The 23,173-nt window shown below is 43.7% G+C and overlaps 1 protein-coding gene across 1 annotated transcript in view; it reads left to right on the plus strand.

The window, feature by feature from the left end:
* Window positions 1–13,598: 13,598 nt before the first annotated feature.
* abhd17c (abhydrolase domain containing 17C, depalmitoylase) overlaps window positions 13,599–23,173 on the plus strand; it is a 38,790-nt gene continuing 29,215 nt past the window's right edge. Inside the window, exon 1 of the mRNA XM_084436707.1 lies at window positions 13,599–14,444. Within this exon, the coding sequence (XP_084292833.1) occupies window positions 13,960–14,444 (485 nt within the window). The 5' untranslated portion in view covers window positions 13,599–13,959. The remainder of the gene's footprint in view (window positions 14,445–23,173) is intronic.

The raw sequence follows: 23,173 nt of genomic DNA on the forward strand, positions 1-23,173 counted from the left end.
AGATAAACCTCCAGTATTCAGCGAGAGCAGATCCCTGGATGTATTTTGAGACACTTTCATCCGATCCCTCCAAATCTCACTGGGTCACCTCTGGGGAATCATGTCACAGTGAAGCCCTGGATGTGTCTCTTCTGCTAGTTTTTTTTTTCTCTCTCTCTTTCTCTCTCTCTCTGTCACTCTCTCTCTCTCCTCTCTCTCTCTCTCTCTCTCTCTCTCTCCTTGTCACACACCAGCAGGACTGTCTTCCTTGGCAACCCATCAGATGAAGCCACAGAGCTGTTCTATCCATCACTGTTTTGTTACTCTCCTTGCACAAACAACGTGGGAAGTTATTATCAAAAGCACATCTTTCTCAGCAGCACTCTCCTGTCCCCACTGCTGGTCTCTGGACAAATGTCCAGATTTCAGGAGCAGAACTCCGAATGTAATTTTGCTCTCCGCATTCCTGAAGCTGCAAGAACCTAATTGTCTGTGATTGAGCCTCCTGGCAGCGGAGAAACCGCTCGTAATAACGTTGACCGCCATCATTGTTCCTTCTCTCCTGGTGGGCTTCTTGCGCGAGCTGTAGAACACTGGGGTTCCGCCCCTCAGGCTCTCAATTACCATCCCCCATAATTAGCGCCGTGCTGCATTGTGATTGGCCGCTTTTCTTTGCAGGTGCATGGATATAAAAGCTTGATAATGACTCTCCATCCCGCTCACTGCCAGGCAGAGCAACGGAGAGAAAAGATTGCTCACTGGTCACGTGCAGCTCCTGCAGGCTAATTAGAAGCTCTATATTTCCTATCTCACGGGAAGCAGAATTTATGTTAGGGGGGCTGGAATTAAATGGATTTTTGTTGTTGTATGTTGTTTCCTCTCCATACCTCACACCGAGGCCCTCGAGACAGACATTTTTTTTCTGAGGGCATTTTTGCAAACAACTGTTGTATAAGAGGATCACTGATGAACACAGAAGCGTATATCGCTCATGTTTCTCTGAAGTTTATCGCTTCAGGACCTTTCATAGCTGTAGTATCATATTAAACAATAATTACACTATAGTAATTACACTACAGTATCATATCTTTCATATCATATCATTTCCCATATCGGAGAAATGTGCCTTGATGAACTGCATCCACCATGATCTTTGTTGTGCTACTGTATACATAATCTGAACGAAGCACCTCGTCATACTGTAGATTTATGCGTTTCGATAGCGTGCACCTGCTATGACATTCGCCTGTGCTGGTGGATATAGGTCGTCAGAAGGGAATACTCTCCAGATTCAGCGTTACTCTGCGTATTGTCTCCCACCGACAAGGATGACAGTTTTATACCCGAGCCCTCAAGGATGCCAGACGGAGTGTTCTTCCGTGGGAGCCAACGTGCTGAAAGCTGGAGTTGTGCCTGGACCTGGTGGGTTATCAGCCCTGGCTCCGTCGAAGCTAAGCCCACCGGGGAGGTATGCGTGGTTGAGGGGCCGGCGACGGCTGTCTCCCCCGCAGCTGGGCTCCGTCATTCTAGGAACCTGCATGAGTCCCCAGTTTCTAATCCGTCTAAGCAAGAGAGAAAAAGACATTGATGGAATGAATATATGAAAATATTTTCAGCCCAAACTGTAAGGACATCAGTCTCAGCTTGTCTTGTTTTCTTGTGTCGATACATGCTGGTCTGTACACATAACACAGGCTGCCAATCATGTTCACCGGCAGCGTTTTTAAAGGCCTTTCACCAAAGTATTGTTCTGTTAGCATGTCTGTAGATAGGGGAGAGCGGGGTCAAACGGATCACATGCATGATCCATGAGCACCACTTTACCTTTGATTAGCTCCCGCTGAGCACCTGGTTGGCTACAAAGGAATGTAAAGGAAATGCATCTCTATTGTCAGATTCTCTATGTGGCAAGGCGCAGAATGCGCTGATCCATTCGGCCCGCTTCAGGTTGGCGCTACTTTTAGGAGGCTAGCTTCTAATATCGGTTAGCATGAAAAAAGAAATGTTCACTGAGAGTAACCACACATATGGGTCTATTAGATGCTATACATGTACAACTAATAATCCTCAACTAATAATCATACACCTTAAAGTCGCACCGAAAGGGAAGTTGGAGAATATCTTGCTTCCGTACTTTGACGTATTTCCGCCTGAAATGGGCTGCAAGGGCAGGACATACGTTTAGATGAATTTCATTGGAACGTTATCGAGCGGGCGGGATATTCAAGACTTGAGGCTGCAGAGTAGTTGACGTTTTGATTGACAGGGTGGATGTTGTGAGATTATTGGCCTAAAATCTAAGGTACCTGGTGTCATAATTGCACGTGACCTACCGTTTTCCAGGTAGTAAGAAATTATATACTTTGATATAAGATTACAACAAAAGTAGAATTTTGTTATTTTTTGGGGCATACATCGTTGAGTACGTGAACACTATGACCAATTATGTGAACCAAAATGGGACAGAATGCTTTTTTCATTTGTGTGCGACTTTAAAACCGAAAATACTTCCTTTTGCATTTTTTTACTCACTGCATGCAGAAACGTGTTCCCTCTTCTAACTCCGGCAAAAAAGGTCCAATCGAGTTGATTTTTTTTTTTTACAAGTTCCGGGTTGGCTTTCCCGCCTGTGTGTCAAATATTATTGTCCGGACTGCAGTGGAACCCCAAGAAATGGTCCGTGATCCATTTGCCCCACCGATCCGTTTGACCCCGCTCTCCCCTACAGCCTGTTGACCTCTGCTTGTTAAGTTCGCTGCAGTGGAACTCGGGGCTTTAAACTTTCCCGTTCTCCTTCTCCCTAGTTCTAAAAATAATTTATCTTGGTCCCTGTCATCGCAAATGGATGTGCTTCATCACTGTAGCTGAAATAAATGGTTTCGTTTGTGTGTTTTTTTACTCAAAAGGGATTTTAGGAGAAATCCCATTTGTTTGTGAGGTGACGTTAGCTAAGGATTGAGAGCCTGTCTTCCCAGCAAGAGTGAGTCAGGTACTCGTCTTTTAAATGAACAGCAGGCTTGGCTTCCGCCATTGTTTGGCTAACCAACTCCGTGCCATGGTTGCATAGGAACACGGTTGTTTGTGCCTTTGTGACTTTGCCGAACAAAAGCAGATGGAGAGTTCCAGTCAGTTGTTACGGTGAGCCACGGTGAGATTTCCCCTATTTACGCAAAGCTGTTGTTATAGCCACACCTGGCCAGCTCAGCTACTGTCCTGCTATGGAAACACGAGCCCAGGCATAGGACAATGAAAGGGTTTAGGATGTGTAGCACCGACTGATCCGGATATTGTAGGCAGTGGTTTGGGCTTTGGCACAGAGATGTGGATGGGGTGATTGCTGATGCTTATAGCGGGAAGAAGGGCAGAGGGAGACGTTGGATGGGTCATATCCCCCTGATGGCCTTTGATAGAGCCCATGACTCAGGGCTGATAAAAAAAACACCATAGTGTGCAGGCAGAGTACATTGCCTCCCCCACAACCCCTTCCTCTCTCTCTCTCTCTCTCTCTCTCTCTCTCTCTCTCTATCTCTCTATCTCTCTCATAACACACACACAAACACCTTTTGAAGAGGTGTTGGTTCAGATTATAATCTTGCCTTGACTTTTTGACCTCATCTAAAATCTGAGTGTACATGCTACATGATATTTTCCTGGCAGATATGAATGGATATACTGTACGTCACATTTTTGTGTTATCCATTGTAATTTCTGTTTAAAAATAATGTTAGTTTTAGGTTATTTGAGTATGGTGCAAAACTAGTTCATGTGTATTTGTGGGTGCAGCTCATATGATAACCTTTGTTTTAAACTGAGACGCTCATTCTTTCACCATGGGCTGTTTTGTTTTGGGTGCAAATGCTGGTGTCTGGGTGATTGTTATCAAACCCTTTAGGGTGTATAAAATGTATCAGCCTGAATACAGGACAAACCGAAGCATTAAGTAGACAAATGACTTTAAAAATAAAGAATAAGGTCTTATGAAAGAATGTAAATATACATTCAGCTTGCTTTGATTAGACTGGTTGTTTGAAATGCTGATTTATTTTTGTCTTCTCACGAGTCACGACTACTCCAGCTGTGTATAGATATGTGGTACCAGAGTACAAATACTGCAATGTGCAAAAACATTTGTTAGGTTATTGTTGAAAAGGGTTTGGCAGCTGTACCAGAAACTCAAGATGGGGATTATTGTCCTGCCCCCTGATTTTGACCTGTGTCTAAACTCTGAGCCCCAGCAGGCTCCAGAACCCAGTGGTGGGGAGCTACAGTAGTGCTCTGCCTGGGAAACAACCTACCCCTCCTGAATCCCAACCAGCACTGTAGGAGGTTAAACACACATGACTGGACTTGGATCTTTGTCTGTGGACAATTCATCCCCCTCTATAAACAATTCATTAGCAGAGGTGACCAGTCCTGATGGGTATAGAGGGTATTGATCAGTGGGATTGATCTTTAGATCCTCTCCTTCTCTAGACTAACCTCCTGGCTGACCTCAGGTCAGAGTTTTATAACCATGGAGAGCTTATGTAACTGAATTGAGGAAATACTGGTTTGCTCAAGGCCTGTACATTCCTAATGGATGTCAGAATGGTGTTTGACTTTCTATCACAACTACCATCTACAGAGTGGCACTTATGCAGAGAGTGGCAATGTGTGCTCTGCTCCTATAAAAATAACATGTTAGGCACCGTTCAATAGACCTGAGTTAAATAGAACTTAAAGGACTTGAGTGATTCTGCCTTGAATGTCAGTTGGCAAGAGTTGACACGTTTGGGACTATCTTCATTGCATAATAAAGTGTGTTGGTTATCAAGGTTAGGGTCTGTTTTAATTAGACTTCTATTGTTTCTTTGTGTGGGTGTCAATGTTTCTCTCTCCCCAGGCTACTAATGTTTGATGTTACTTGATGGTATCTTGACTATGTCCCCATTTTGACTGCATATTCTCATTAATCTGGTACACAACCTTGGTGTATGTGTGAGATATAGCAGAGGCTTGGAGAGGGGGTGGTAACACTTTATAATAAGTGCGCATTATAAAGCATTTGTTAAGTAATACTTAATTAACCATTTATAAAGTGTTATTCATTTATTATTACACATTAGTAAGCAATGTATTAACACATTTATAAAGGTTTTATTCTTCATTAATAAGATAATGTAATGTGTTTATTCACAGTTTTTTCATACTTTATAAACAATGTATTTACCATTGGTATTTTAACATATATCAATTACAAAAAAGTTTTTCATGAGTTGTTAATGGTTCATCAGGTTGTTAATAAAGTGGAAGTTAATGATTGACAAACTATTAGTACTTTATGCATGCATTTATCCATGTAATGAATTAGACATGCACAAATGGTTAGTAAGTGGGTTAATAGATGCTTTATAAACACTTTATAATACTGTAATTCATGATGAATTCAAGTAGTTATAAAGCATTTACTAGGCCGTTGGTATTATGTGGGAGTTAATCCATCCATCCATCTTCATCCGCTTATCCGGGGTCCGGTCGCGGAGGCAGCAGTTCCAGCAGGGGGCCCCAGACATTCCTTTCCCTGGCAGCATCAACCAGATCTGCCTGGGGAATCTTTAGCCGCTCCCAGGCCAGTGCGGAGATGTAATCCCGCCACCTAGTCCTGGGTCTACCCCGCGGCCTCCTCCCAGCCGGACACGCCTGGAACACCTCCCTAGGGAGGCGCCCAGGAGGCATCCTCACTATATGCCCGAACCACCTAAACTGTCTCCCTTCGACGCAAAGGAGTAGCGGCTCTACTCCGAGTCTCTCCCGGATGACAGAACTTCTCACCTGACCCCAGCCACCCTCCGGAGAAAACTCATTTCGGCCGCTTGTATCCGTGATCTTGTTCTTTCGGTCATGACCCATCCTTCATGACCATAGGTGAGGGTGGGGACGAAGATAGACTGGTAGACCTTTTGGCTCAGCTCTCTTTTCGTCACAACAGTGCGGTAAAGCGACTGCAGAACCGCACCAGCTGCTCCGATTCTCTGGCCAAGCTCCCTCTCCATGGTTCCCTCACTCGTGAACAAGACCCCCAGATACTTGAACTCCTTCACTTGGGGTAAGGACTCATTTCCTACTCGGAGCGGGGAGTTGATTTACATTGAAGTGTAAACTATCTATGCTTTACACAACCCATCTTAACACAAATTAATACATATTTAGAAGTGAGTAACAAGTTATGTAAAGGTTAGTAAATGTATTTGTTAAGTGGGTAGTTCAGAATTTTGACATAGACATAGAGCCTCATTTACGACCCATCCTTCATGACCATAGGTGAGAGTAGGAACGAAGTCAGAGCGGTAGATCGAGAGCTTTGCCTTTCGGCTCAGCTCTCTTTTCATCACAACAGTGCGGTAAGGCGATTCCAGAACCGCTCCTGCTGCTCCAATTCTCCGGCCAAACTCCTGCTCCATAGTCCCCTCACTCGTGAACAAGACCCCCAGATACTTGAACTCCTTCATTTGGGGTAAGGACTCATTCCCTACTCGGAGTGGACAATCCACCGGTTTCCTGCTGAGAACCATGGCCTCAGATTTAGAGGTGCTGATTTTCATCCCAGCCGCTTTGCACTCGTCTGCAAACCGATCCAGAGAGTGCTGGAGCTCGCAGGCAGAGACCATGTATTCAAACACAAGGGCTGGGGTTGTGATGCCAGACAGCAACAGTGAGGATTATGACATCATGGCGGGAGTGTTACAAAGGGACACCCTCGCACCCTTCCTCTTTATAATAGTCCTGGACTACGCACCGAGGATTATGACATCATGGAGGGAGTGTTACAAAGGGACACCCTCGCACCCTTCCTCTTTATAATAGTCCTGGACTACGCACCGAGGATTATGACATCATGGAGGGAGTGTTACAAGGGGACACCTTCGCACCCTTCCTCTTTATAATAGTCCTGGACTACGCACCGAGGATTATGACATCATGGAGGGAGTGTTACAAAGGGACACCCTCGCACCCTTCCTCTTTATAATAGTCCTGGACTACGCACCGAGGATTATGACATCATGGAGGGAGTGTTACAAGGGGACACCCTCGCACCCTTCCTCTCTATAATAGTCCTGGACTACGCACCGAGGATTATGACATCATGGAGGGAGTGTTACAAGGGGACACCCTCGCACCCTTCCTCTTTATAATAGCCCTGGACTACGCACTGAGGCAGGCAATCCAGGGAAGGGAGGAGGATCTTTGCTTCATTATAACACCTAGCGAGTCGAGAAGGTGGATTTAGAGCTAATCATGTACTGTAGTACCATTTCAACTGTCATTCTTGTCACTAATGACATCATCTTGGCATTGGACAACAGGAAACACTGTGCTGCCCTCTTTGTAGATTTCTCAAAGGCATTTCATACAGTCAATCACCACCTGCCTTTAAAAAGACTACCTGGTATTGGTTTGGATAGAGATGCTTGTGACTGGTTTCAGGATTATCTGTCGTCAAGGTGTCAGTGTGTGAAATCGGGTTAACATTCAATCTCATTTCCTGTCTCTCGCTAAAGGTGTGCCCCAGGGATCAGTGTTGCGTCCTGTCTTTTTCACCATCTATGTTGATTACAATGTCTCTACAATTTGACTACCTCAGCAAGAAAATGTGAGTACCCATATGTGCTTGGTGAAAGTAAGACAACTTATAATATTATTTTTAATACTCGCACAAACCTGTCATCTGAGGCCAAGTTACTGAGGGCACAAAGGTGATGGGCTCTGGTTGTATTTATATGGTGTGTATGGGGGCTTCCTTTCACTCCGGCACTTGACTTATAAAGAATTCAAGTTGTGCTTTACCTCATCTCCGCCAAATATTCAACAGATGGGCGTGAATGATCGTCTCTTACCCTGGTCTGTTTCCCATGCAGCTTCTTCTTCTTCTTCGTGCGGGTTAGGTGTTGTGTTCTCCTCTCCTCCCCAGGCTCGGGGCCGAGGGGCTTTTACCACCCCAAGCCTGGGTGAGGGGTCACCCGGGCTATATATCCAGGCACACCTCCAGGAGCCACGTCACCGTTTCATCGTCCAAAACCATCAGGCCATGCATTCCGTTGGGTGTCCGGTATGTCACAGTCCTGGATGACATGGTCTGCGGTTTGTTCCTCAGCGCCACACTCGCACGCCGCACAGGATACCAATAATATTCACATTCACACCACATTCACACCACAAGCCTACAACACTAGAAAGCACATAATTAAAACAGGGAGCATGTTGTAGTGGGAGTCAGATTTTGGCAGTGGTTGTGTTTAATATCGCCCCCCTCACTATCTTAATTAAATCAAACCTTATTCATATATCAAGTTTCATACACAAAGGCAACACAATGTGCTTAACAGAGAGAAGGGGGGAGGGGGGTCATTCCGATCCTACCTCTAATTTTCCAGAGGGAAGCAAAACATCAGCTCACCCATTTAAGCCAAATTCTTCAAAAGTGAAGTTATGTATATCACATAATAAAACACAGAAAACATTTTGCAACAAGCTCCTAGAAAATATTGAGTAACTATTTGTATCTAGTCTATTTCTAATAGTGTTACGTTTCTTATAATGTAGTATTTCACATGCGTAGTGTTCTGTAAAATGTTCCTATAGCTATGTAAACGTTAATAAAAACTATAATATAAACCTTTTGCAGGAGTTGAGAAAAAAAAAACTTCAGGGGTCATCGTCAGGGAAGAATAATATTTTACAGTTATCCTATATTGGCTAAAATGGTTTAACTGATTTTTTTTGCTACCCTCTGGAAAATTAGTGGTAGGATCGGAATGTACCCCCCCCCCCCCTTCCCCAGTCTGTTAAGCGCATTGTGTTGCCTTTGTGTATGAAATGTGATATATAAATAAAGTTTGATTTAATCTAGATAGAGAGGGGGGCGATATTAAACACAACCACTGCCAAAATCCCACTACAACATGCTCCCTGTTTTAACTATGTGCTTTCTAGTGTTGTAGGCTAGTGGTGACTGAAGAAGTGTATATAGGCCTACTGAGTGTCTCAACAGTCTAACCCATCCCTTTTTGTGCATGGCTGGAAGCCAGCATTTGTCCGGTTGTCACTCCCTCCCTGCCTTTCCCTCCGTTGTGTTGTTGACCTGCAGTTCTATGTTGCCACCACAAGAGGCAGTAGTCCCAGCACACTAAAATAAATACACTATGACACCAGGGACTTTCCAGATTCTTGGTGGTGTAGTGGATAAAGCACCTGACTCCCATGTGTAGGGCTGGGTATCATTTCAAAAATTACAATACCAGTACCAATACCAGTACCCTTAAAGTGATACCGATACCAATTTAATACTTCAATCGCTACTTTGAATTTCTTTTTTGCACTTTTTCCATTCCATAACCATCATGTGAATGGGAGCATTCAGTTGTGTAAAATGCCATCAATCCTCCCACATTCAAGTAATTTTTACAAGAATACATTTTGAAAGTGTTTAAAAGAGTATCAAACTGCATTTATTACAATTTTACTACTGACAGTGACTACACATTTTTTTGTCATCCGTGACCTTGCAGCTAATGTGAACGGGGTGTCAAGCTGCTGATTGGGGTGGTAACATCAGCAGTAGCAGTTGTGGTGGTAGTAGGCCTAGGGGGGTCTTAACATTAAGCATAACATTAGTTAATAACGTTAGCCTAAACACAGTTCGCTGAGAAGTTAAAACTATCACTAAGTAACCAATGCACTAATTAAGCAATGCATTACAGTAGGGTTGCTAATGCTAGCTAGGTAATGGGGGAAATCTGCGTTTTTATGCATTTATTACCATAGGCGTGTAGTATTACCATACCTTTGAGCGTTTTGGTGGCATTACCTCAGTGTGCTAAACTGTGTCAACAACTCGCAGTTGCAGTCGATTTCACCAGACGGATTGTAGCTGTCTGCCGTAATGGGCCAATCACGCGTCGCATTAAATTGAAGAACGCGTGCGGTGATTGGACCATATTACGTCTTTTTTTCCTAGATCTCAATACAAAAAGGATCGAATGAAGTACTGGTTTGACTGAAGACGTTTCGATGCTACTTGGTATCAGTTTGTATCGATCCAGTACTACACGGTATCGAGTACCGATACCCAGCCCTACCCATGTGGAAGGTCAGTGGTTCAAACACCAGTGAGGAAAAGATAATTTTGTCACTGGATGCTATAGAAGCTATGTAAAATGTGTTTACCTGGTGGTGCCATGTCAGTTATTGAATTTGTGTGCAGTAATTGAACATTTGAAATACTCCTGTTTTGAAATTATACCTACAGTATAGGGGTCTCAGTAATTACCCATTATATATTTGCCTATACTTTGCATTTATTTACCAGGTAAATGTTTAGAAATTGGGGGACTATGAAAGGAAGGGTTACCCAAAAAGAGTAAGTTAATTTAGCAATAGAAATCCATAAGCCTAGGGCCAATGGGCCTAGGATATAGACAATAAACTACCGGTGGAATGGTGGTGGAGCAATAGCGGGAGCATTTCGGATTACTAGCGGACCGCTGTCCCTTATGCCAGTAATACGCCAGAGGTCCGCTTGCCATTCGATGTGCAAATGGCCAGGAACCCGCCAGTGGATTCGTCCGGAGGTCCGCCAGCTCGTCCATTGGGGACCCGCTGTAGGTCCACTAGCCTTGTGGTATATTCCGCCGGAGATCCGCCAACTCGTCCATCGGGGACCTGCTGAAGGTCCGCTAGCCTTGTGTTATCTGGGTTTATCCCTTACCTTTGTCCAGAAACAGATGTTGAACCAATTGCAGCAAAATAGCTAACGTTACAGGAATCATCAGTGTAACTGCTTTAGCCACTGACTGCTACCATTAATGTTATGGAAGCTGCTGCTAGTTGTTGTGAGCTCATGAGCTAACTGGCTATCCTGCTCTTATTGTGCTGGATTAGCATTTGAAGCATTGGAACTGATGTGTCCAGAGGACAAGACCTATGTTAATTTATCAGACATTATTTCATGTCATTTCAATTCACAGCTATTTCAGTGGCGTGACTAGCTTCCGTCCTACCAGTCCTGAACAGAAACAAGCCAGCCACGCACATAAGCCAGGCTGGGCCTGGCCTGGTTATTGTCAGAGTTATTGTCAGAGTGCCAAAGACAAATTTCCATTACATGTAAATGTAATGTACATTAAAGTTTTTCTTAAACGTCTTATCTTACAACAAAGCTACACTAATACATGTTTGTTTTATTGATAACTGAATTTGAGGAATTTTCTATTTCTCTTCTGGTTTGGCTGAGAGATACGGCGATTTTCCTCCCTCAGGATGTGATGGATTCTCATGCGTAACAATAACGTGACCATGTAGATGAGCGCCTCTTGGCACGTCTTCCTGTCACCACTCTGTTACACTCACTCAGAACCTTCATACAACTGGTAAATAACCCCCCCCAAGGGCTCTATGAGCCTGTTCTGCTAAGTGCTTACTGTTCTTTGTTATATGATTCACTTAAATATCATATTAGAGACTACAGGGTTAGCTAACACATAATGGCCTACCATGCAGGCAACTTCTCTGTAACTATTTGTGCACTCTACTGTTAGTCATGTCTCTCATGAAGTATTTAGCCCATGTTTACTGCTCTGTATGTGTTCTTAGCCAATAGACAAACATTTTCGAGGAACTTGCTCGATTGTCTCGTTGAGAGAGGTCAGGGAAGACTTTTTACAGCTCACTGTTCTGGCCCCCGGGTGAAATTGTTTTTTGCTTCCCTCTGGAATATGTAGGGGTGGGACCTATGCCCATCCTCCCATTGCTCTCTGTAAAGCACATTGTGTTGCCTCTGTGTATGAAATGCGCTATACAAATAAAGTTTGATTTGATTTGTTTTTTTGAAAGTTATTTTCCAGGGCTGTGATTAGATCAACCTGTGCCAGGCTGGGCACCATAAGGCCCTTTTTTCCTAGGTTGAGATCAGTGTTTGTAACTCAGAAATGTGTACCATGGATCATCAGGGACATCTATTACATTCTTCACAGTGACTATACTTCTCAACAACCGTACTACCTACTGTATATATTCAGCTATGTAAACTACTGTAGTACATTGCCACCATGGTCAATTCTGTTTACAAGCGCTGCTATCGGTGGCATCATCACACTCAGCAGGGCCAGCACACGCTGTACAGTACTGTACAGTAGAAGGACGCCCTTAGTGAGACAGCAGCACAGCACCACTGCTCTGAAAGAACAAAATATTTACAAATCAAGTCAAGATTCATAGTAACTCTACATCTATTACAAATTAATCTATTACAAGTGAATTGAGCAATAGCACCAACAGCAACGCCCTGTTGTAGAGGATCCTCTGGATGCTAATCCTGGATAGCTTCTCCTGGCTCTCCCTGACCACCCAGATCCACTCTCAGGTTTACTAGAGAGGGAGATGGAACTGTCAATGGGCTATATGCACAACTCCAGTACTTCCTGAAATTAGACATGCTTCTCTATTTCCTGTCTTACACTATTGGATGAAATGATTACATTATTCAGGTGTGCTTGATCATTGTGCTGCAGTCAGGCACACCTGATTAATCATTTCATCCAATAGTGTAAGACAGGAAATAAAGAAGCATGTCTAATTTCAGGAAGTACTGGAGTTGTGTATATTGGCTCTTCTTGATAATAATAAATAAAACACACGGTACAGCTGTCACAGTGACCACCACAACCTGAAAAACACACACAAACATAACAAAGATAAACTATTACATTGCGTTTAGTACATATTCAAACATACACTTATGTTTGAAAGAACAGAGGGAGCAGTGTTGCCTGGGACCGGCTTATCCATCTATGGCTGTGATGTGATGCCTTTCTGTGTACAGGACAGATACAAGCCACATCAACCCAAAGCCAGTCTCAGAGCAATGGTTAACTGTAAACTAGCAGGAACTGTAAACTGTATTTCAGTGAATACACTAGCAAGCTGTACAGCTAGCACTGATAGGTCTAGTCAACTTCAATTTCTAGTTAAACAAACAATTACTAGTCAGGATATTTTGAGAACAGCTAACATTAGCTAACTAACTAGCTAACTTAGCTTGCACTGACATTTTCTACCCTTCTCTTTCTTTGCATTCCATACTCTGCTTATAGCCTACTGCATGACCTGCAAAATGGTTCTTGCCTACTTCAAAGCTTTGGAAAATAAGATACATTTCCATAACATTTGCCTTTTTTTATTCAGTCACTAGAACCAAATGCAGGTGTTATGATGTGGTGATTTGGTGAAGACTGCCATCCAATCAAAGGTACCGACAAATAGGCTCTGTGCACCAGCTTCACTACTTCCTGAAAGTCACTTGGCATCTTTATTTCCTGTCCTATATGATTGGATTAAGTGATTAATCAGGTGTGCGCTGGGTCTGCCGCACACCTGATTAATTAATTAATCCAATCATATAGAACTGGAAATAAAGATGCCAAGTGACTTTCAGGAAGTAGTGAAGCTGGTGCACAGAGCCTATTCAACATTTGACAAATGTTGCACTATTCTTTTCTGCCACTAGTAGACGAACAAGCGCAATAGGATATCCGGTCCTTCCGGACATCCTTTATTAGGCATCGGTGGTGAGAGATATGGCCGCATACACCGCTCCAACAAGCTTGCTACTTTGACGTTTATGTTTGACAGAGCCTTTATTAATCGACCTGGGTTCTTTTGAAGTGTAGAATATTTGCATGGGCATTGCAGCAGCTTCTTTGTACGCACAGATATCCCCTAACCGTGCCAATGGCTGCCTGAGTTTGAGCTTTGTTGCTAATGCTACTACCTAGCCAGCTAGCAAACTACAGGCTACAAAGGAGCAGCCTAGCCAAGCTAGCTAGCTCCTAGCTAACCAGCCAAACGGGGATTGTTTTAGTTCGCTCTCCCAAAACCATCAAACAATATAGTTGGAGTTGTTTTTTTCTTTTAAAGGGAAAGTTAATCGGATAGATCCGAGCCTCAATGCCCGAACAAGGCCCCAGGATGACTGGTTTTTCCCTGGGCGAGCTGTGCTGGCTGTTCTGTTGCCCCCCCTGTCCCGGTCGCATCGCGGCCAAGCTCGCCTTCCTCCCCCCGGAGCCCACCTACTCCGTGCACACCGATGCTAGCGGGACCAGCAGCCTCCACCTCACCGAGCGGGCGGACTGGCAGTACTCCCAACGAGAGCTGGACGCAGTCGAGGTGTTCAACACCAGGACCAGCAGGGGGAACCGGGTCGGCTGCATGTTCGTCCGCTGCGCCCCGAACAGCCGGTACACGCTGCTGTTCTCCCACGGAAACGCGGTGGACCTGGGCCAGATGTGCAGCTTCTACATCGGCCTGGGCTCCAGGATCAACTGCAATGTGTTCTCCTACGATTACTCCGGCTACGGGGTTAGCAGCGGCAAGCCGTCGGAAAAGAACCTGTATGCTGACATCGAAGCGGCCTGGCAGGTGCTGAGGAACAAGTGAGTGGTTCGTCGGGGGTTTTGCCCCAGTGAGAAAGGGTTCAGTGAGAGGGTTCAGTGAGAAAGGGTTCTGAGTGAGAAAGGGTTCTGAGTGAGAAAGGGTTCTGAGTGAGAAAGGGTTCTGAGTGAGAAAGGGTTCTGAGTGAGAAAGGGTTCTGAGTGAGAAAGGGTTCTGAGTGAGAAAGGGTTCTGAGTGAGAAAGGGTTCAGTGAGAGAGAAAGGGTTCAGTGAGAGAGAAAGGGTTCAGTGAGAGAGAAAGGGTTCAGTGAGAGAGAAAGGGTTCAGTGAGAAAGGGTTCAGTGAGGAAGGGTTCTGTGAGAAAGGGTTCTGTGAGGAAGGGTTCAGTGAGGAAGGGTTCAGTGAGAAAGGGTTCAGTGAGAAAGGGTTCTGAGTGAGAAATGGTTCAGTGAGAAAGGGTTCTGAGTGCTTGCAGCACCATTGTATTGATATTTCAGTTAAAGCGACCAGAGCAATAATAATGCTGCTGGTGGTGGCTTGGACGCAGTGTGTTTTTAATCAGAGCCATTATTAGCCTCTGAGACTATGGTGTGTGTTTGTGTGTGTGTTTGTTTGTTTGTGTGTGTATGTGTGTGTGTGTGTTACCATGGCAACTGGTACGCTCCCCCTGCACACCCCATAGTCGAGAGGGCCCATTGTTTTGAGTGTCTAGAAGAATAGTTTACAGTGAAGCCAGGCATTATGGTAGACCTATATGAATTCATCATAACTCGTGGGCTATCTTTCTGCAATGCATGCAGTCCCTTATCTTTGTATTATAGTAATGTATTGTAAAGTCGCACTGAAATGAAAAAAGCATTCTGTCCCATTTTGGTTCACATAATTGGTCATTATGTTCACCTATTCAACGCAAACCCCCCAAAATTACAAAATTCTACTTTTGTTGTAATCTTATATCAAAGTATATAATTTCTTACTTCCTGGAAAATGGTAGTTCACGTGCAATGACGACAACAGGTACCTTAGATTTTAGGCCAATAATCTCACAACATCCACCCGTCAATCAACGCTATCCTTCTATCGAATCTGTCTAAAGTTCTTAAAACCCGTCCACTTGTCAATGTTCCAATCAAATTCCTCTAAACATTATGTCCCACCCTCATAGCTTGTTTGTTAGATAATCTCAAACGTCCGTTTCCGTGCGACTTTAAAGTGTTCTATAGACCTTGTAGACCTCCTTACAAGCCAGGCCAGGTCTCCATACAGGCCAGGCTGCTGACCTATACCTAAACAATGAGAGACCGTGGCTGCGCTCCAGCTTCTGAATCCTCCTAGATCTGCCTCCTTTCCCGATGTCTGCACCGAAGCTGCTGTCTGCTCCCAGTCACTAAATAAGTCTCCCTGTATAGTAGTGTTGTCACGATACCAATATTTGACCTGTGATACTATACCAGCCAAAGTATCACGATACCAAGTAGTATCACGATACCGAAGCATTAAAATTTGTAATTTTAAAATGGTTATTTTTATGAAGGTCCAATGTATTTACAGTACATTACAGTACAGTGTAATAACTTTATACGAGTGGTGCATGAATAAGATGCATTTAATGCATTACATTGTAGCTCTATAGGTAAGTAAAAAGATACTATGCATATTATGAATTATTATATAATAATATAATATTAAATATTTAAAACATATCTAAAACAACTACTGAATCAGCCATGTTTCCACACAAGTGTAGTATCACAAACCACCAGTAAAGGTCAGCGGAGGGCCACTGGGTTTTGGTTGATGGCAGTGACGCTTTATCTAGCTTTCACTTTCGTTTAAGTCAAAACCAGATCAAATGACCAAATGTCAAGAGGTGGATATCATTGGATTATCATTGGATTCGTCTCAGCCAACATAATCTAGCTCACATTATTTTAAGGAGTTTGGAGTTGGAATAAGAGGACGAATTTCAATTCAACAGCTGTGCATGATGACAGCAGGTAGGCTAACGTTACTTCATTAGCTAGCCAGCTGGCTAGCTTTGGCTGGCTAGCTAGCAACAGCAGCACACGCTTTAGCTAAGAGGTTTATTCATTCATTTTTGTAATATTAGCTAATGGCAAGAACACTGCCACAGTGTTACCAACTTCATTAGCTCGTCTGTATTCCAGTGCAAGGTCTGGATGACGAGATTGTAGATGCTTTGTTAAGTTTGATGTGTTGACTTCTTTTGCCTATACGGCATTGCCGCATCGCCTGCACAACGGACGGCCATCATCTATAGCAGGGGTGCCCACACCTTTTCAGCTTGGGAGCTACTTTTAAAATGACCAAGTCCAAATGATCTACCTACATTAAAAATGCTAAACATATTTTTATATATATATATACACTGAGTATATCTTATGTTGGTATACCTTGCATACCTGCATGAACCCGTATGGCACAATACAACACAACATTTTTGGTCATTAGCCTACCTTACTCTGATGACTTGCACTGAGTGGAATCAGCCAGGGTTGCATAGTCCGGGCAGTAGCTGCTGGTAGCCATCCTCAAGCAGGCCTCCAAATGATCATCAGTCATGGTGGAACGGTATTTGGACTTAATAATCTTCATGTGGGAAAAGGCTGACTCACATAAATAAGTGGAGCCAAATAATGCAGTCAAGAAGGTAGCACATTTCCTCATGTTTGGGTACTTTTCCTCTGTGAGTAAGTTCCAGAACTGTCCATGAGCCCTGGCCTTCAGCTGAATGTCAGCTTGTAGTGTCAACATCTCGTCCTCCACTCCAGACGGGTTCAGGTGAAACAGCGTTGCGATTTTTGATGCGAGTGAATCAACCTCAACATCTTCCTGAAATGGGTAGCACATAAATGTAGCGACTGGCTCGAGTACAGCAAAGTCTTGAAAGCGTTTGTCAAACTCTGACACAATTGTCCCAATCTGCTCTGCGAAACGCGCACTGTCAAGTTGCGCACAAGCCTTCTTTTGCATTTCCAACTCTGACGCAAGGTTTTGGAAGTTCGCCAAATCATGGCGCTGCAGTTTTGAGGACACATGTTGCAATTTTCGTTTGAAAGCATTAACTGAGCTAATCATATTGACCACGGTTTTGTCTTTTCCTTGCAGCTCTAAATTAAGATCATTCAACATGTTGGTCAGATCGGTTAAAAATGCCAAGTCTAGCAGCCACTGATCGTCATTTAGTTGGTTGTATTCTGCATGTTTAGTGACAAGGAGAAACTCTTTTATCTCCGGACAGAGCTCTCGGAACCTCTGCAGGAATTTCCCCCTACTAAGCCATCTCACATCAGTGTGTAGCAACAACTCAGAATGGTCGCAGTCGGCCTTCTCCAGATGCGAACGGAACAGTCGTCTTTGAAGAGATCTGGCTCGAATAGAACAGGCGATCTTCATTGCTACATCCATTATTTCTTTCATGTTAAGCATTTTTGCGCATAATGCTTGTTGGTGTATTATGCAGTGATAATTAAGGAAGTCGGGGAAAGCATCGTCCTCCCTGCACTTGGCAATAAATCCATTCGAGCGGCCAACCATTGCAGGCGCACCGTCGGTGGTGATTGACACCAATTTACACAGAGGGAGCTGGGTCTTCTCGATGAAGTTTTTGAAAGACTGAAAAATGTCCTCTCCCCGCGTGTGTTCTTTCAGGGGCAGGATTGTTAACAGCTCCTCTTTTGCAGTCATATCTGTAAACACCATCCGAATGAAAATGCACAACTGAGCTGTATCACTTATGTCTGTAGACTCGTCCAATTGCAGTGAGAAACAATCGCAGTCCGCAATGTCCTTCTGAAGCTGCTGTGTCAAATCCTCGGCCATGACTTCACAGCGCCGTGTAACTGTACTTCTTGATAGCTGGAGAGCTTTGATTGAAGTTAATATTTCCTGTTTGTTTTTAAAGTCCCGAAACAACGAGTCAGCTGCTTCAACGAATGCCTCTTTTATCATCTCTCCATCTTGGAAGGACTTCTTGTGCTTAATGATGGCGTGACTCACCCTGAACGATGCTTCGGTGGCTGCCTTCGCTTTTGAAGTCACCTTCGTGAACAATGCCTGCTGTCCGGACAACTGTGATTTCAGTTCCCTCACCTTTCTCTTTCTCTGCTCGCTTTTTGGAGGGAAGTCAGTGTCGTATGTTCTGTGAACGGTCCGAAAGTGCCGCTCCACATTTCCCTTCTTCGAAATGGCGATAGCAGATTTGCAGATTAGACAAACGCACTTCGAATATGACATCGTGAAAAAAAAGTCCTCCTCCCATTCTGTATGAAAGTTGTACGTTTTTGGTTTCTTACTTGGTCCAGCTTCCCCACTCATTTTTATACCCTTTTTAATAGTAAAATTTGAAGGCTAACTAGGTAGGCTAATCAGCTCGCCGGAGAATTGCAACTGGCGCGCATGCGTGGTGAACCGTGTGTTTGAAAAGATGAGATCTCAGACTGGCATACCTGTACGTCAATCAAGTGGCAAATGCCATAGTGAGGATGGATGATAGGCTAACTTTTTTGGGGGGGCGGGGGGTGTTTATTTTTTTTTTTCAATGCCATGCGATCTACCCACACTACCTTTGCGATCGACCGGTCGATCGCGATCGACGTATTGGGCACCCCTGATCTATAGCGTTTCCTTGTTTATCTGGTTTAAAACCCAAATACTGTAGTTCCATATTAAACTTTTAGAGTTATGTTTCTTCAATAATGTTACATTTGATGGTGCGGACTCAGAGCTAGGGAACGCTTCTGCCATTACGATAGCCTACTGAGAACCAGACTGGCTCGCGCCCAGACATACACAGATAACGTCAATATATATTGTGACTGCGGAGATGCATGCGCGAGCCAATACATTGGGAGCTGCCACAACGGTGTCGCGAGCCAGTCTGCTCATTAGCAGAAACCAGTGAATTTGGGAACAGAGGTAACATTGTCCCCCTGCCGTGTTCAACGGTAGTACCGTATTCCACGGTAGAACCGTTGTATAGAGCTTATAGTATAGTTGGCACCGTCACGTTTTGGCACCGCGGTAGACCTTTGGTACCGGTATATCGTGCAACACTACTGTATAGGCTAATCTAGTAGAGACGCTTATCCAATCCATCAGAAATAATAAATGAATAGTAAGTTAGGCTACCTGTAGCTCAAGCTGCGGCTGGACTTGCTCTTAGGGGCTTGCTTTACTTGTAGGAATGGTTGTTCAACATTCTTTCATTGAAGAAGAAAACGAAAATTACTTTTCCAAGAATGAGTCCTAATTGTGTATAAAGTCATGGCCTTATCTATGGTGAGCAGTTTGCCACCATCAAACAATGCTTCTTTATATAGTGTGTTTCTGAAGAGTAGCAATCTACAGTGGGCTTTAACAAGAGGCACTATCGCAGTGTTCAACAAAAGCTTTTCAACAAAGAATAGTTTTCAGTCTTTCAGCTAGCTGGCTTCGTTATCAAGCTATTATTCAGCTTTAATATATGAACACGATTTGTGTGAACTAGCCTACTTCTTCCCTGGGCTGGGCATAATTGGCTATCTGACTGAGTAAATGACAGTGTAATTGAGTGAACTGGTCAACGGTTCTTGTTGAGTGCACATCACTGAAATGTTTCAGGTGAAGGTGACACGTTTAACTGGCATGAGCGAGTGCCTCTTAAGTCACAATTGCCCGGTGAGACATTGCCATGCGTAGCCCGCTTGAGAACAGCCGTGAACGGACTGTCTTTTTTTTCTTTCTTATAACACACTTACGTCTCCTTAATAATACACCGGCGAACCAACTTCCATTCCAAACATGTTCACAATTAATCTTCCGTTTGACAGATTGCCTTAATGCCATTGAAGAGAGGACGCCTCCTCTCATTATGCATTAAACATTCAGCGTTTCATTATGCCCAGACCATTCAGAGCTGTGTGGGGAGTAGAGCCTGTTCATGCGTAAAAACACACTTAATCATTTCTGTTCTCTTCAGAGGGCTAAGTAGCCTACCTGTGGATTTATGTTAATTCAATATAGGTTTAATTACTTTCGCAGATAAATCGTTGAGATATAATTACCTGAATACACAATACAGTACATTCACACAACAGATTTGCATGAAGTTAATCTATTACCTTAGGTGGTCTCTTGAGAAAGTAGTGTGCACTCGGTGTTAGTTTTGTGTATAGATCACAGTTCACACTTTGCACCACATCAAGGACAGTGGATTGGACAGGTGCTGTAGCATTTGTGCTGTAGGGATTGGGCCTGGATACAGGAGGCTAGGGGGAGATTCGTCAAAAAAATTAAATGCAAGTAGGCCAAAGTTTGCTCGCCCTGCTTGCAGGACTGTTCACTAAGCCAGTTATTCATTCAGCCAATTTCATTTAAAGGAGATGTTTAGGCCTCAACAGATTGTGGTTATGTTTGCTCAGGCCAGGTTTACAGTTTTCTCATATTACTGTAGGTTTAAGAGAAGGAGGAAATCAAGACCAGATCATTCCATCTAGGAGTCTACTCTGATATACATGTCCATCTGTACTGTAGTCTACTCTGATATACGTGTCCATCTGTACCGCAGTCTACTCTGATAAACATGTACATCTGTAGTCTACTCTGATATACATGTCCATCTGTACTGTAGTCTACTCTGATATACGTGTCCATCTGTACCGCAGTCTACTCTGATATACGTGTCCGTCTGTACTGTAGTCTACTCTGATATATGTGTCCGTCTGTAGTCTACTCTGATATAGGTGTCCGTCTGTAGTCTACTCTGATATAGGTGTCCGTCTGTAGTCTACTCTGATATACGTGTCCGTCTGTAGTCTACTCTGATATACATGTCCATCTGTAGTCTACTCTGATATACGTGTCCGTCTGTAGTCTACTCTGATATACGTGTCCGTCTGTAGTCTACTCTGATATAGGTGTCCGTCTGTAGTCTACTCTGATATACGTGTCCGTCTGTAGTCTACTCTGATATACATGTCCGTCTGTAGTCTACTCTGATATACGTGTCCGTCTGTAGTCTACTCTGATATACGTGTCCGTTTGTAGTCTACTCTGATATACATGTCCGTCTGTAGTCTACTCTGATATACGTGTCCGTTTGTAGTCTACTCTGATATACGTGTCCGTCTGTAGTCTACTCTGATATACGTGTCCGTCTGTAGTCTACTCTGATATACGTGTCCGTCTGTAGTCTACTCTGATATACGTGTCCATCTGTACTGTAGTCTACTCTGATATACGTGTCCGTCTGTAGTCTACTCTGATATAGGTGTCCGTCTGTAGTCTACTCTGATATAGGTGTCCGTCTGTAGTCTACTCTGATATACGTGTCCGTTTGTAGTCTACTCTGATATACCTGTCCGTTTGTAGTCTACTCTGATATACGTGTCCATCTGTACTGTAGTCTACTCTGATATACGTGTCCATCTGTACTGTAGTCTACTCTGATATACGTGTCCGTCTGTACTGTAGTCTACTCTGATATACGTGTCCGTCTGTACTGTAGTCTACTCTGATATACGTGTCCGTTTGTAGTCTACTCTGATATACGTGTCCGTTTGTAGTCTACTCTGATATACGTGTCCCTCTGTAGTCTACTCTGATATACGTGTCCGTCTGTAGTCTACTCTTATATACCTGTCCATTTGCAGTCTACTCTTATATACCTGTCCGTTTGTAGTACCAGAGCCAAGCCCCTGAATCGATGGTGTGATTCCCAAATGCCCAGAGACGAGAGCACAGTCGTGTTTAGGACAGGTCTAGATGTGGTGATGGCTGGAGCCTTATCTGCAGAAGCAGATTAAGTCTCAGTAGGTTTACTAAACTGTAGGGAATGACCACGACCTCTGTGTGAGAATCACTCAGCCTGTGTGACTGGTTCTACTGTCCATGGTCATCACCATTGAAATTTAAATTTATTGGAGGGTACCCCCTTGAGATGTGCCATCTCATTTTCGAGGGGGTCCTAAACAGATATAAACACATACCACGATAACGATACATACTCTACATACATACAATTAACTAGAGCCCGACCGATAGGGATTTTTGTGACCGATACCGATAACCGATTATAGAGTGGGGAAAATCACCGATAACCGATATACAGCCGATATAGTGAATTTGAGCTGGAATGAAAACTGGCCTTTTTCTGTGGATTGTGCAAAGATTTTGCACCGATAGGATTATGCAAAGGTACAGTCCCAGTGACAGTAGTACAGAGACAGCTGCTTTCTTAAAACAATGACTTTTCAAAAATAAAATAAATATTTTAGCAGGCTAGCAGCTAAATAGTACTGTAAGTAGTGTAAAATAAAGCATTACACTAGGGTTTAACAGACCCAAGACATGTACTTTTTGCATACATTTTATTTTTCCTATCGGCGTGTATCGGAAGACATTTTACCGATACCATTATGACCCGAAATGGCCAAATAAGGCCATATCGGGTACCGATATATCAGTGACCGATAATCGGTCGGCCTCTACAATTAACATGCACATAAGCACACAGACACAAGCAGCTCACTCACACTCACCTATCCACATGACTCAGCATTTCCATCTGGACCACATCGGCCCACATCCAGTCCATAGAGCCGAATGTGAGCCCATGTGATCAGGACAGCTAGAACAGGCCATCAACCACACACCCAGACTGCACATGTGGGATAAGAAACTGGAAAATACTAGTAATAATAAATGAAAACAAATAAAAACAAATCAGATACAAATACATCACAACACAAAATCAAATTAGAAACATGAGC

The sequence above is a fragment of the Borostomias antarcticus genome, assembly GCF_949987555.1.
Source record: "Borostomias antarcticus genome assembly, chromosome: 4".
Lineage (NCBI taxonomy): Eukaryota > Metazoa > Chordata > Actinopteri > Stomiiformes > Stomiidae > Borostomias > Borostomias antarcticus.